Genomic DNA, 15024 nt, shown 5'->3' on the forward strand with positions numbered 1-15024 from the left:
GTGTTGATTAGCAAAGAATTCGGTAACTTTTTTTCCCGAGGAATCGAGAGGATTACTACCTTTCATTTACGGGTAAATACATATTAACAAGAGGTGGACTCGTCTTGAGGAAAATGGCTCCGAAAACCCGCATAAATAGAAAACAAAAATAAGCCAACTAGCGAATCCCCTTTGGTGGGTGGTAGTTACCGAAAGCCATTCCCCTCTGCTTGATGTCCTCAAGGGCCAGCCTAGCTACCTCGACGTAGGTCATACGAGTTCCTTTGAAGATGCGCCTATTCCTCTCCATCCAAAAAATTTCGTACCACTGTGCCGACACCGCTCCTCGCATGAGAACCAGGAAATCATGCCACCCCACCATTCCCCAATGCCAGAGGCATGCCACATGACGAGAACAACTCTCCCGTCCATCCCTGGATGCAGTTTCTAACCACCAAGAAGAAAGGGCAATCCTTGCACGGGTGGGGCGCCGTTTCGAGATGTTTAGGCAAAGATGACATCTAGTATCACTTCGAATTCTTTCACTTTTTTTTACTATTCATGTGGGTACATTTGAGCTAGAGTGTAGAAACTCCATGTCACTCTTGATTGGGCTCTCTATCGCACGTCATTGCATTTCTTTCGTGTTGTTCTCGTTTGGTTGCCTACCACATGGCCGCTGTAGCATATTTTTTTATTTGTAAAAGGTAGCTTGGTTGTATGATAGATTTAAAAGAAATATAGATTGCAAATTTTCACGTATTTAAAAATATATTCAGGATTTTTTAAAATGTTCATGAACAAAAAAATATGCAGAAAATTATGAAAATGTTCATGGGTATATAAATTGTTATGAATTTTAAAAAATTATCCATTAATTTAAAAAATATTCACAAATATGAAACTGTTCACGAATTTGAATAAATATTCGCTATTTTTGGAATTTTTTATATATTTAAAAGTATTTATACAAAATTTAAAACTAAGACCAAGGAAAAAATGAAAAACGGAAAAATAGAAAAAATAAACATGAAACCGGCAAAACAGTCGAGAAACACAAGAAAAAAAAAGGGCGAAGAACCTTGCTAGAACGTTCTCGAAAACTCGCTCTGGCGGTGACGGGGGCAGGCCCAGTACTGTACAGGATGTGCGTTTTGAACCATTTACACATTATATTATGGAAATCGTTTATTTTCATCCGGCTGATAACAGAGGACGCGTAAGTCGCCTCGTCCTAGCGACGCGTGTCCCGCGTGGCGTGGACCTGGCAACCTTATCCTCTCCGCGTGCCCCTCGGCTCCCTCATCTCCTACCTCTGCAGAAACAAATCCCCATCTCTTTCTCCGGACGCAGGATAAGCAAGCCCGCCACCGGCCACTGGCCCGTCGTCGCGGCAGCTATCGTTGCATGAGCCAACCCAACCTGCTGCTGCAGGCACCACCAGCTGCCATCACCGCTCCACCTGCTTCTTCTCTTTTTTCTAGGCGCTACCAGTCCAACCACAGCAGCGCTGCGACCCCACGATCTCGCCGTCGACCAGTGACGCTGCAACGCGAATCGGAGGGGAGCTGCAGTGCAGCAAGCGACATGTGACCCGTGGAGCCGGAGCCGTCGGCGCTGCCTTGGACCAGGCCGGGCTGCAATGGAGCTTCGCCGGAGCCGTCGGCGCTGCGGTGGAGCTCCGGCAGGGCTGCAATGGAGCTCGACCGGAGGTGCAATGGAGCTTCGCCGGAGCCGTCGGCGCTGCCTTGGACCATGCCGGGCTGCAATGGAGCTCCGCCGGAGTTGCAATGGAGCTTCGCCGGAGCCGTCGGCGCTGCCTTGGACCACGCGTGGGCTGCAGTGGAGCTCCGCCGGAGTTGCAATGGAGTTTTGCCGGAGCCGTCAGCGCTGCGGTGGAGCTCAGGCAGGGTTGCAATGCAGCTTCGCCGGAGCCGTCAGAGCTGTGTTGGAGCTCCGCCGGGGCTGCATTGGAGCTTGGCCGGAGTTGCAATGGAGCTTCGCCAGCGCGTCGGTGCTGCGTCGGAGCTCTGCTGGGGCCACAATGGAGCTCGCCGGAATCAATCCGTGGTGCTGCGTTGGAGCTGCGGTGGGACTGCAAGTCTGCAATGATGCTGCGTTGACTCGCTGCTACCCTGGCGTTGTTGTAATTCAACGGCCACCAGTGCACCGATCGAACGGCTAAATAGGCGGATGATTTCTGGTTTATTTGTAGCAGGCCCCTTATATTATTCCTCGCCTTAAGCGCTAAATAGGATTTTCGCTGTTTAAAACCCTCCGGGCTCGCCATTCAGGCTTTTCCACGGTGTCGCGGCCACCACGGAAGAACCGCCCGGCCCAGAGCAGACTCACCCTGCATCCATCTATCTCCCCTAAAACCCTAAAAACACGAGAAGCCCTACTCTGCCTCCCCTCCCCCGAATTGCCGCCTCTCCTCTCCTCTCCTCCACCGGAGAGAGAAGCCAAGGAGGATGCCGCGGATCACTTCGGTGGAGAGCCCCGGCTGCCCGCCGCTCCGCGCCATCACCACCGACATCCTCGGCCTCATCAAAGGTACTGTCACCTTACCCGACTTCGCCGCCTCCCCTCCGCCGCCGCCTGCTGCTCACTGTTCCTTCTCCGTTTTAATCCCGGCGCAGTCGTCGAGGCCCGCGCTAGACCGGCGGGCGTCGCCAAGGTCGTCGAGACGTGGGGCGAACCCGACGCCTCCAGGGCCATCCTCGTCGCTTCACTCGCCGACCGAGCCGTCGACCCCGTCAGTCCCCTCTACCAGCTCAGCTCTCTCCCGTAAGCCCTTGGTGAATCACGGCTGCTCATTCCTATAGTCACGATTGTCTATTTTGTTGCGTTTTGCAGGTTTTGGCTGTGGCAAGGAAGAACGGTGTGGTGAGTAACTGCTGCTGCTTCTCTGAGTTGGGACGCTTACCTTGTGCCTCTTTCAGTTGGTTGTTAATTCCAAAGGTTTCTGTGTAGGTTGAGTTGCTGAATCCATTGAATGGTGATGCTCTGGCCGTTGTCAAGTCCTCTAGGACAGACCAAACTGTCGGAGCTGTGGAAAATGATCCCCTAGTCGCCCTGCACCTCTTCAGAAAACATGCACCGGACTTAACCACGTAATTTTCACATGCTCATAATTTTCCCCATAATAGATATCTTACCACACGTCTACATCTGTAGTATTAAGTATCCATATATCAATGAAAAGTTCATTGCTCTTGTGCGTTTTGGTGATATTGGCCAAATTGTATTTATATCTAGTTGCTCGTTGCAGGTTAGGTACATTTCTTGCTTGTACGGAGAAGGGCAAAGCAAGTGTGAGATCTGTTGCAAAAGAAAACACGGTATCTGACTCGGATGTTGGGCCATCAAGCACTTGGGAAGTGTGTAACAAGGGTACATTGCAGTTTTCATCTGTGGATGTTGGTGAAAACTATGCAATGTTTGGAGGGTGAGTTGACTATAACCTTTAGCATGCGATTACCGAATACTGTATGCTTAAGAAACTGCTGTTGGGCTGCATTCATTTTATTTACCAGCTTTTCTGTCTGAGATGTGAAAATCATTCAGGAAATTTGTAGTGTTTTTAACAGTTATTTGATTCATTTTAGGAATGGTATGGAAGTGAACTTGTGGGATATCACATCTTGTAGTAAGATGTGGTCTGCTAAATCTGTAAGTGCCAATCTGTTTTTTGACTTATTAGCTGACATCGCAGCAAACATTTATCTGTATTAATTTTATTTTGATCTCACAGCCCCGAGCTAACAACGTCGGTATATTTACCAAACCTTGGTTCACGGCTGGAACTTTCCTGTGCAAGGATGATCACCGTAAAATTGTAGCCTGCACAAATAATCATCAGGTACCATATCTCATCACTGTTGCTAACAGAATTCCGAGTTTAATCTTGTTTGCTCAATGTTTGTGTTGGAATTCAACAAATTTAACCAGTTCAGCTCTCTGACTGCAAGCCTGCTAGTTGATGGGGTTTTGTTATGATGTCTGTTGCATCTGTGTAGTCCCCCCATAGCTTGTAAATAATGATACCATTTCATTTGCTTAATTGGCGTGTTTGCACTTTCTTTTATGCTAGGCAGTGATTAGCTGTGGATGTTTGCTACTCCCTCCATCCATATATACAGGGCCTAATGCGTTTTTTGAGACTGTCTTTGACTATCGATAAGATTAACAGTATATGAGATGTATACTGTGAAAATTATATCATTGGAAGCTCCTTTCACCTACGAATGTGACGGTATGCTTTGTGTAACTTGCATGTCATATATTATTCCTCTAACATGTGGTCAAAATTAGCCTTGAAAAACGCATTAGGCCCTATTTACATGGATAGAGGGAGTAGGACCATTTGCATCTGTAATATATTATGCTGCACTGATGATGACCGCTCAACTTTACTACCACTAATGGTGTTTTCATTTTGTGTTTACCAGGTTCGCTTATATGATACTGCTTCGCAAAGAAGACCTGTTGTTTCAGTTGATTTTAGGGAGTCACCAATCAAGGCAGTTGTAGGGGATCCAGATGGACATACTGTCTATATTGGGACAGGAACAGGAGACCTCGCTTCCTTTGACATGAGAACAGGTACGATAAACAGATGGTGTGCAGTATCTTTCAATGCAACTGAGTATTTTAGGAACATGTGCCTTTTCTGTCTAGTGTTAAAGTGGCCTATGTGTCACAAGTCTACTCCTTTTTAATCATCAGATCCACTTCATGTTTGCTGTTTTGTATAGGTAATAATGGTATGGAGTACCTATATTGGTCCGTTTCTTTATTTTATTTTGTCTAATCGACAGATAGTTAGTGACATGCAGTTGCAGCTAATGGAAATGGTAGAGTTGAAATATTTATCAGCATTTCTACATGTTAGAGTCTGATGTATAATGTTTAACAGATTGGAGATTGCGTAGCACTTAGTTTATTATTAAATATAATGACATGGACAAATGATTATGGCTAATAACAACCCAAGGTACAATGTATGCGAGTATAACTTATTTTACAGTGTTGTGATTGGTGTGTACCTTTTTTTACAGGAAAACTACTCGGATGCTATGTTGGTAAATGCAGTGGAAGTATTAGATCGATAGTTAGGCATCCGGATCTGCCTTTGATAGCATCTTGTGGTGAGTTATAAATTTCCATTTATTTCAGATTGATTTATTTTGAATGCAACATATAGTTTTACGTTCCCTCAATTTTGTTGTGCACTTTTACTTTTTATTGGCTGTCTTTGTTTGTACTTATTTGAACTAACTGGGGATATTATTTTGGTCTTTGTAGGATTGGACAGCTACTTGCGAATCTGGGATACAAATACAAGGCAGCCGCTTTCTGCGGTATGTCTAAAATTAATTTCACAGCATTCATATTAAGCTCGAAGCTTGTTGTTGCTCCTTGCAATTAATTGATGCTAATTTTTATTTATATTGCTCTAATTGTTTTCTGGCGCGTTTTGACATGTGTGTATGTAAATGAATTTATTATAGTGAGCATGAAGATATCATTGACTAGCCAAATATCTTATGACTTAATCTTGGGCTACTCTTTATTACTCCCTCCATATCAAACTATAAGATGCCTTTTAGGCTAAACTAGCCTGTAAAAACCTCTTATATTTTGGTACAGAGGTAGTACCTAAAAAACATATAATCCTATAATTGAGTGTGCAAGTTCATTTATACATGTCGGCGTATATGATAGATGATTTTTCGTTTCTATCTTGGCTAACCTTGTACTCTAGTTAATTGGCCTTTAGTGATTGCGCTACTGGTTATACACCATGGTTCTTCATTTTAAACTCTTCATGATCTAACACATGTTCATTGGTTGGTAACAGGTCTATCTCAAGCAGCACCTCACGACAGTGGTTATTGATTCACATTTCTCAGCTGAAGGTTCGTCTCTCACTCTCTCTCTGCGGGGAGTTTCTTATGTATTTCCAGTAGCTATTCTGTGTTATGTGCTCTGTTTTCCGTTGTTGTTGTGGTAAGTTATGTGAGAGTGGCAATTGTTTTTTTACATTCATGTTATCTCGAATGGTGCTTGCTGTAGGGGCAAAGTGCTTCCCTTTAGGACTGAAACATGTTGACTTGTTAAATTTCATTGGATGTGGAACTGATAATTATAGTTAAGAGCTTCTTTTTACTCAGAACACTTCTGAGTTCTGACCTGTAATCTTAAAATGGCGTACATCTTAACTGCATCTTGATGGATGCCTTGAGGTTTGAGGTACTGTGCTAACACTACTGTTGTGTCTAGAATCTGAGGAGACTAAATCCAAGCAGCCAGATTCTTCAATGGTGGCTGAAGCTGCAGTCAGAAGGGAAAAAAAGAAAAAGAAGAATGTATTGGTTGAAGAGGCTGAGGAAGGAACTCAAATGGTGGACCCTGATGACTGTGATGCTGAAGCAGTCAGAAAGGACAAGAAGAAGAAGAAGAAGAAGAAGAAGAAGAAGAAGAAAACTGTTATAGAGGATGATGAAGAAACGCAAATGGTCGACCTGGATGAAGACGATGCTGAAACAGTCAGAAAGGCAAAGAAGAAAAAGAAGAATAGAAGGGTTGCAGAGGATGAGGAAGGAACTCAGATGGCTGGCCTTAATGACAGTGATGCTGAGATCTATGCCCCAAAGAGAATAAAATCTGAATCTGGCGAAAGAAGCAAAGGCACGAAAAAGAAAAGCAAGAAGCAACAAGTTGCCTAGGACATTTGGTGTGCTGGAATTATTGACGTCTGACCACGGTGCTTGCCTTAGTGAATTTGTAAAAGAATGCCTTTTAAGTACAAGTTCATTCAAACTTGAACGGTATGGTTCATTTGTAGTTTTTCCTTGAAATATTACCTGCTGTTTACAATATTATGATAAGTGATTCGAAAATATTATCAAACTTGAACGGTATGGTTCATTTATACTATCTCATCTGACTCTGTGTCCTCATCTTGGTTAGTTTGTACCGAAGTAGCAATGGTCTAGTTTAGTGTGGACAACGTCAGTCCTGTTGGTGTAGTGAAATTAATGCAAGCTCCTGGACATTTGAAATTTGAACTATTTTTGGCTGAAATGTGTAGGATCTCTGCCAATTGATATAAGATAATAAGTATGTATGCAAGTGTTGGGTGAGCATATAAGATACGGAGTCATGTTGCAGACGAGGTTAAAAACCATTTCGATAATTTCATGGGACTAGTTGACCAAAATTGATTTTTACACAGTTCCCTTAAGGCTATACACTTCATCTCTCCATATGAACAGTGCTTTTTTCATATGAGCCTTTGCTCTCACCTGTATAAACTCGCATTAACTTGTCTCCATATGTAATCAGGGAAGGATTCTGTCAATCTTATTATGTGACAGCCAAGCCATATAATTTTCTGCAATCTTTCTTTGCTACCACAATCATGTGACCGCCAAACAGCCCAACTGTGCTGGATAACTTGCTGAATCAAACAGCTTGAGATCGCCATCCCAGCTTTCAGCTAAGGCGATGTCATGATTCTCAACCCCAGGATCAGGGATGATGAATTCATCAAAGTTAGATAAGGTTTTCAACTGCGCGCTCAGTGACGCTATTGTTTTCTGGCAGTCTGCTAGTTTCCCCGCAGCACGAGCTAACTCTTTCTCCTGTACAAAGTGATGGCATTCCAGTTACTCATCAGAAAAACATAATCACTTAAAAAGTCCTCAACTTTTCATCACCGGACTTGGTTGTGATAGTTAAGAGATACCTTAAATTTACCTTTGTGATGTGCAGGTCTGTACTTGCCATAGGTTTCACTTCCATTGGTTTTGGCTGATGACCTGGAGCTCTGCTGCACAATTCCTGTTTCAAGTCATGGCATTGTGCGGCGAACTCCGACGATTCTGCTCTCTCTTTGAGAATTTGTTCCTCAAGCAAGTAAATCTTTCTGTGCGATTCCTCTGCTTCTTTCTCTTTGAGCTCTAACCGGCTCGTCATTTTGTTCTTCTGGGCTTCGGAAGCATCCAGTGCAGTTATGTAGGCTGATGACAAGTTCTTCTGCGTCTCCAATTTCATTTCCAACTGCCCGGCGTTCTCCTTCAAGCTCTTGATTTCAGCTTGCGCCGACTTGAGTTGAGATTCCAGTTGTGCAATCAACGGCCCTTGTTTCTCCAGAGTCTCTTCAAGCGTGTTAACCTTCTCATTCAGGGCAAAGGCATCTGAATTGGCGGCCTGGAGTTGAGATCTGAGCTCATCTCTCTCTGCTTCCAGTGCTTGGAGATCACGGCACCGCTTTGCGGATTCAACAGACAATGCCTTATCCTGCTGCTCCAGGCCACGCACCTTCTTTTGGAATGACACGATTTCTTGTCCTGCCAGCTCCAGCTCAATCTCTGCACCCTTGATCTTTGCCTCCAGAGCATCGACGGCACGGCATTTCTCTGCGAGCCTCCTCTCTAGCAGGGTGATCTTGTCGCTGTATTTTCTGGCGTCGGACTCGAGCTGAGCACGCAGCTCTTTCGTCTCCGACTCGAGCTCATCCATCTGCTGATATTTTGCCGCGAGCTCCAGCGTTAGCGCCTTCTCCGAGTCCAGCCGTTCCTCCAGGATGCGCCCCTTGTCCAGCAGGCTCGTGATCTCGCCATGGGCCAGCTCAAGTCTGCCCTCCAGATCGTTCCTCTTCCTCTCCGCGTCTTGCATTTCGGCCTCCATGGCATGCCTCTCTCCATTGACGAGATTTAGCTGCCTCTGCATCTCACATGATCTCTCCTCTGCTACCATTGCCCGATGGCGGCAAGCCCTCAGCTCGCGCTGGGCTTCGTGCAAGGCTTTGTCCTTCTCGGCCACCAGCTTCCTGGCCTTCTCCTCTAGCTTCACCAGCTGACCACCGGTGTCCTCGGCATAACTGCTGCTCCTCGAGACGGCGCCGTTGGCTGACGCAAGCTTCTCCATCTCAAGGAAGTCATCCATCACACCGATGTCGACTGCGGTTGCTAGGCTTGCACTCCTCGTCTCGGTCTTGTACTGGTCGAGCTCGGTGATGAGGGCCGATGCCCATGAGTCGGAGCAGTCCGACTGGCAGTCCGTCACCGACTCGGCACAGAGGGAGCTCGGGGTGCGCCGGAGGTCGCTGCTGAAGGAGGGTCTGCGTGCAGTGGCCTGCCAAAAACTCCAGAGACGTTAGCTTCCAACAAAGGAGGTCAAGAACCGTCCTCTTCACATCACATAATATGATGCCTCCAATGGCGCCAAAGCACACGAAGAAGGAAGGGTGTCATCACCTGCAGTTTTCTGCACTCGGCTTCGAGCTTGGCCGCCTTCCTGATGCTCTCGAGCTGCTGCTTGCTGGCCGCCTCGGCCGCCCTCCTGTTGAGCTCCTTCTCGATGGTCCTGAGCCCCAGTTCCTCCGTCTTGGCGAGCAGCTGCGCCTTGAGAGCCGAATTCTCCTTCTCCAAAGAGGCCAGCCTGGAGCTGGCATCGCCGTCACTGGTCACCGAGCGCTCCGACTTGGCTTCCAGCTTGGCCTTGAGCTCGACAATCCGCAGCTCTAGGTCGGTCTTGTCCGACTCCCACTGCCGAGACTGCAGTGCCAGCGCGCCCTGGACCTTTTGGTCCTGCTCTTCCTTGGCGCGCCGGAGCTGCCGGACGCATTCCTTGAGCGCGCCATCCAGCGTTGAGTTCTTGACAGTTGCAGCATTCAGCTGGGCTTTCAGCGATGCCATCTCGTTTTCGGCCTTCTCCCATCCTGGTACGAGAAATGCATGCACAATCTGCTTGTGAATAATGTTCAATCAAAGGCTACCTAGTAATTTTTGTGTGGTGCTTAATCTTGTTGTTCAGTCATGTTTAACTGCACTGCGTACCTAGAACAGCTTCTTCGGCAACTTTGGAATGCTGCTTGACGAGATCATCTTTCGCACGAATATCCGATACCACAGAGGACAGCCTCTCGCTCAGCACCTTGACTTTCACATTGCTGTTGTCCTGTGCTTCCTCGGATGCGACCTCGGGCGATTTCGGGGAACTCTTGAGGGTGGTATCCTAATCAAAGAGGAGATAGACAAGCAGAGTCAAAATTGTTGTCCCCACAGAAAAAAGAAGCAAACATTGGTTAGACTAACTTGGCTCATTTTTCAGCTTGTATGGAGAATGTTTAATGCATAAGCTCAAACTGTGGGCAGCCCGGCAATTGTTCCTCGCTGTTGCATTAGAGTATTGGAGGGAGAAAGACAGCCTTGGTCAAAAGACTGCAAGCGAGGGCAGCAGCAGCAGCAGCACAATCAAGTAGCAGTGGCGCACATGAAGAGAGCTGGAATCTTGATTGCTCTCTCTGCGCCAGCAAGCATTATGAGCCATTTGTGTTGGGCCAAAGGTGATGGTGCAGCACATGGAGTGGCCACCAGAAAATCTGCATCTTGCCCTTGTTGCAGCCATAATGTTGGCAGAGAAAAGAGAGTGCCAACTAACACATCATCCTTTCCTTGGTATGCATCCATGGATAGGTAAGGTAGGCTTGTCCTGTTAGCCACTCTGCTACGGGGACAATAGGACCCCTTACCATTCCCTTCCCTGCTTCAGTTGGAGGCCTACTAAAATTGCCATGAAGATTGGTCAATGTTGCCAACCAAAGCATCAAATGAGATTGAATCCTGCAGCCCATTATTGTCATGTGGCTGAGATCAATTGTGTGCCTCTACTAACATGGTAGAGCTACTGTTCGGTGGTCTACGGCGTGCATCCTAGTATTACCATTTACTACCAGAGAGGAGACTAAGACAAAAAAAAACATTTTAAAGAGAAATTAATATTCCAGAAAGAATGACAAGCAATCTGGCTCTCTTATACAGTATATGCTGATGAATTCTGATCCAGCATTGGGAATCTCTATTTAGCCCTATCCGTTACGTTATGTGACATCATCGATTTAAGAGTTGATGTTGCAACTTGGCGATAGATTAGAGGCCCTACAGATGTGTGATTGGATGAAACCTCACTCACATGTTTGCCATGCCACATGGCCTTGTCATTTTTCTCTGGGCGGCACATGTTGCATGATCTGTTAAGGAGGAGGCGTGTAGGACTCTCAAAGTCAATAAACACCCATCAACATGCCTGAACTGAACTTGCTCCACCGCAAAAGAAAAGGAAGATGTCTCAACATGCTTGTAAAACACTCCTTGACACTACACATGCATCGAATCTTTTTACTGTAGGCCAATTTCCTTTTCTTGCTCCTCTGACCCGTTAATACTTAGTTTGTTAAATCATGCAAGGCGAACAGCGAGAGAGTGCCGCAAAATCGCAGGAATGGACACCATCAACGTAGCGCAGGAAGAAGGATGACAAGAATCCGTTCTCACCTGTTCATCAGTTAAAGTCTCGGATGGGCAGGAGGCGGAGCTGTCGGTTTCGGTGGGGGCGGGGGCCTTGTCCGAGATGGACTTGCGGCGCCACGGCCAGCTCCGGCGATCCATTCCTCGAGTTAGCTAGCTCTCTACACCCTTGGGTTGAATGACGATGCTTATGCGCCCCTGTTCACTTCAGCAATCCACCCAAAAGTTTAGACAAGGAAAAGGGACAGATTGCAGTTTAGGCAGTATACTTGAAGAATAGAAACTTGAATCAATCCAATCCCAATGCATGCATATCAGCTCGATTAGGATGTTCAGTGTTGCGTCCATTCTGAATGAATTGGCAAGAAGCATGCGAATTCCAGCAATTCACTTATCCAAACACGCAACCACAAGGCAAGGACAAGAAAACCATCCATGGAGAAGAGATTAAACACCACACCACACCAGACCAGACCAGACCAGACGACTAAGAAGAAGAAGAAGAAGAAGAAGAAGAAGAAGAAGAAGAAGAAGAAGAGTTCATCAAGAAACAACACAATTCAAAACTACTACCTCCTGCTCTCGATCCGCTCCGCCGCAAATCACCGAGGTGGAGAGAGGAAAGTCCAGGCGAAGAAATCGACGAGAGAGGAGAAGCAAGGAATGGAGGACGCACCTCCCAACAGCACGGCACGGCAGCAAGACCCAGGAAGTAAGCCCCAAGAAGCGCGCCCTTTCTCCTTGCTCTTGGACCCAAGCAGGCGAGGCGAGCCTATGGTGGCATGTCGTCCGCAGTTTGCGCCCAAGATTCTCTACTCCTACCTGGGCCTAGCTAATAGCCTATATATAGAGTATTTAATAATCAAAATACGTACGTACGTACAAATGGGGAATAGACGATGCAAGAAAGAAGCATGGTGTGTGTGTGTGTGTGTGTGGCCTGGCCGTTCCGTGGGGGAGAAACGGAGGCTTGGTTTCGTCGGAATGTTTAACTCTAGCTTTCTTGTGATAATGGCAATGGGATTGATCGTGCTGCCAGTCGTGCTAACGACTAGTACGCCATAACCACTAACCGCTGAGCTTAATTCGATTACAACGGAATGGATGGCACGTTCATATCATCGTACCCCGCCCGGAATTAGTCGACACTCGCTCCAGGAATTTCAGGGTCATACAGCTCGTGGATACACATGAGCAAGGGAATCAACCCCCCCCCCCCCCTCCCGGAAATGATTTTACCAGTATTTTCTTTCTTGAAACCAGGCAAAACTTGTGCTATTTTCATACATTAAGAAGAGGAGTTTATCAAAAAAGGCTTTCGCCCTACTTTATATATATATATATATATATATATATATATATATATATATATATATATATATATATATATATATATATATATAACAAACCACCGAGCACAAGGTTCAACACGGTACTCAACAAGCAAACACACACACCCGCTGCTTTATGTATATATAAAACAAACCACCAAGCACCAAGGTTCAACACGGTACCTAACAAGCAAACGCACACACCCGCCGCACGCAAAGTAGCACAACACACAACACAAAAGCGGCACAAAGATAACGGATTACTCCCGCGGCATTACATTATTTAAGTGGTTGGCACCTGCAAAAACCCAAAGCGAAGCTTTCACCTTAATAGCGCCACTGACATTGTGCGACAAGGTGGATGGAGGAGGAAAGGGCCCTTTTTTCTTTCTTGCGCAGTGTTGCCGACCCCTTCCTACCAAGCCTTGACCGTGTAAAACCTATGCCAAGGTGTCGTGTCGACATGAAGATCCAGCCAAGAGAGCACCTCCTTTCAAATTCGAGTTGCGAACCGACACTTGAAAAGGAGGTGGATTGCCGATTCTTGCACTTGCTCGCATAAAGGGCATTGGTTGCAATTGTGTCATTCTCGTATTGTAACATTTGCTAGACACATCCTCTCCCGGTGTGAGGGAAATACTTTACTAGGTCATTTGACCTGTTCAGAAAAAAAAAACATTGGCTTACCCAGTGTGAGGAAAATTATCTTGTCGAATTAGGGAGTGGCAAATTAAGAATAGACCCATGAAAAAAGGTGATCTTGCTACCTAAAAGTGAATGATGGGCTAAAATTGCGTCCTGTACACTGACACTAAGAGCGACACGCTGTCTCGCACTGGAGTGTGCTCATGTCCTGTACTCCATATTATGCGGAAAAACATATGAATAAATAAATAAATAAATCATGTCGGATGCTGACATAATTAATTATCAGGTTGGCTTCTTGTGTGATTCTGAAAATGACTTGGTAGAGAAATTACATCAAAAAGTATAGGGTCACCATCAAGTCGTCGTTCTCACGTTCTTTTCGTTTGTGATAAGCAAGGACACCATTAATCGATGCTGTACGAATTAGTCAATTCCTTTGTCTATTTGTCCTCCTAATCATCCCCGGTTGATGACGAAAATTCGATATGTATTGTCTGCCAACCATCCAGATTGAGCTTGAAAGCTTATGTAGCCTAAGAATACTATAGTACTACTACAAGTTCAGGTAGTAGGCGTTCGGTTGAAGGTTTAGTCGATGGTAAGGGCTAATCTAATCCATCCCTAAAACCTTTTTAGTGTCCAACAACCCATCCATAAAGATGATAAGCTCTTGGAGGCTGCATTTTAACCCATCTCAAATCTTAGGAGAGTTAACAAAAAAAGTACCACAACTTGACCAACCATGACGAAAAACTACCATTTTATAAACTTTGTCAAAATACCATCACTCTAAGTCTAGTTTTTGGCAAAAAACTACCGACTCAACGAATTTAACCCTGTTTATGATAGGGTGGGCCGACTTGTCGGGCGACAGGTCAGCACACGGGGGACATCGACCACCTGACAGCCGCTAGCGCTGCAGCTCGATCGTCAAGGATCAATAGAACTTTAAAGATCAATAGTTACCACTAGCAGTGAAGTACCACATAAACCTTCTTTTTAGAAAAGGAGGTTAACCCCCTCGGCCTCTACATCAATCGATGTATACAACCATTTTTATTAATTATTTAATAAAAGTCTGACAAGAAGATACATCACTAGTGCGCGTCGGTTCTAAACAAACGGTTTTAACCCCTTTCCGCGACGGCATATGGAACCGTCTCCAAGTGAGTGTGGGCGATAGGGGGTCCTTCCCACACGACCCAGAAACCGTTGGGGATAGGGAGCCTTGATGCATACAGTTGTCCCTGTATAACCGTTTTCGATATCTCGAATATCCCAAACGCTTCATCCTTGCCACTAGTTTGTACTCGCATTGCCATCGCAGTCGGAGTTTTGTGGTTTTGCCTAAAACCAGGCAGATTCAAGGAACGACAGTTTTCTAGGCAGATTCTAGGCACGGGAGATTTACGATACCCGACACATCACAAATAGTTCATGATTATAAACCGTATACGATAGATAGACAATCACACATATTTAGTTTTCCCGCACCGTATGTGACAGTGTCTGACATCACACACGCTTTGGAAACGGCAACTGTGTGCATGCTTGCACATGTTTCGTCTCTGTGAACTGTCTCGGATTATGGTGTATATCGCACACGTTTGTGTTTTATCAACCGTGTGTGCAGTAATGACCTGCACAACGTAAGTTTGCCTTAATTTAATTGCTGCTATTTAACATTGTACCTAATTTAAACTTGAAAGTAGGCTATAGCTTTATTCATATCCATCAGGTTCAAACAA

General features: G+C 45.6%; 2 protein-coding genes across 7 annotated transcripts; one reads left to right on the forward strand and one right to left on the reverse strand.

Moving 5' to 3' along the window:
* Nucleotides 1-2299: 2299 nt before the first annotated feature.
* On the forward strand, nucleotides 2300-6921 carry LOC125536878 (Transducin/WD40 repeat-like superfamily protein). Its single transcript, XM_048700156.2, has 12 exons — nucleotides 2300-2532; nucleotides 2619-2734; nucleotides 2836-2865; nucleotides 2953-3092; nucleotides 3251-3427; nucleotides 3588-3651; nucleotides 3734-3841; nucleotides 4431-4584; nucleotides 5040-5129; nucleotides 5287-5342; nucleotides 5843-5900; nucleotides 6265-6921. The coding sequence occupies exons 1-12, from the start codon at nucleotides 2451-2453 to the stop codon at nucleotides 6708-6710; spliced, it is 1521 nt and encodes a 506-aa protein (XP_048556113.1). The 5' UTR covers nucleotides 2300-2450; the 3' UTR covers nucleotides 6711-6921.
* A 237-nt stretch (nucleotides 6922-7158) lies between these two features.
* Nucleotides 7159-12265, reverse strand: LOC125536876 (uncharacterized). Of its 6 annotated transcripts, none has more exons than XM_087543702.1 (6): nucleotides 11871-12265; nucleotides 11325-11495; nucleotides 9828-10005; nucleotides 9246-9709; nucleotides 7744-9123; nucleotides 7159-7628 (listed from the first exon to the last, which is right to left on the reverse strand). In XM_087543702.1, exons 2-6 carry the CDS (start codon nucleotides 11436-11438, stop codon nucleotides 7404-7406), a joined length of 2361 nt encoding a protein of 786 aa, XP_087399828.1. In that variant the 5' UTR covers nucleotides 11439-11495; nucleotides 11871-12265; the 3' UTR covers nucleotides 7159-7403. The 6 variants fall into 6 exon arrangements, with proteins under 6 accessions (XP_087399828.1, XP_048556110.1, XP_048556109.1 ...); XM_048700153.2 differs by having other exon boundaries at nucleotides 11325-11502; XM_048700152.2 differs by having other exon boundaries at nucleotides 11974-12264.
* Between the last annotated feature and the right edge of the window lie 2759 nt (nucleotides 12266-15024).

Source organism: Triticum urartu, chromosome 2A, assembly GCF_056163025.1.
Source record: "Triticum urartu cultivar PI428250 chromosome 2A, HENAU_Tu73, whole genome shotgun sequence".
NCBI classification, from domain to species: Eukaryota; Viridiplantae; Streptophyta; class Magnoliopsida; order Poales; family Poaceae; genus Triticum; species Triticum urartu.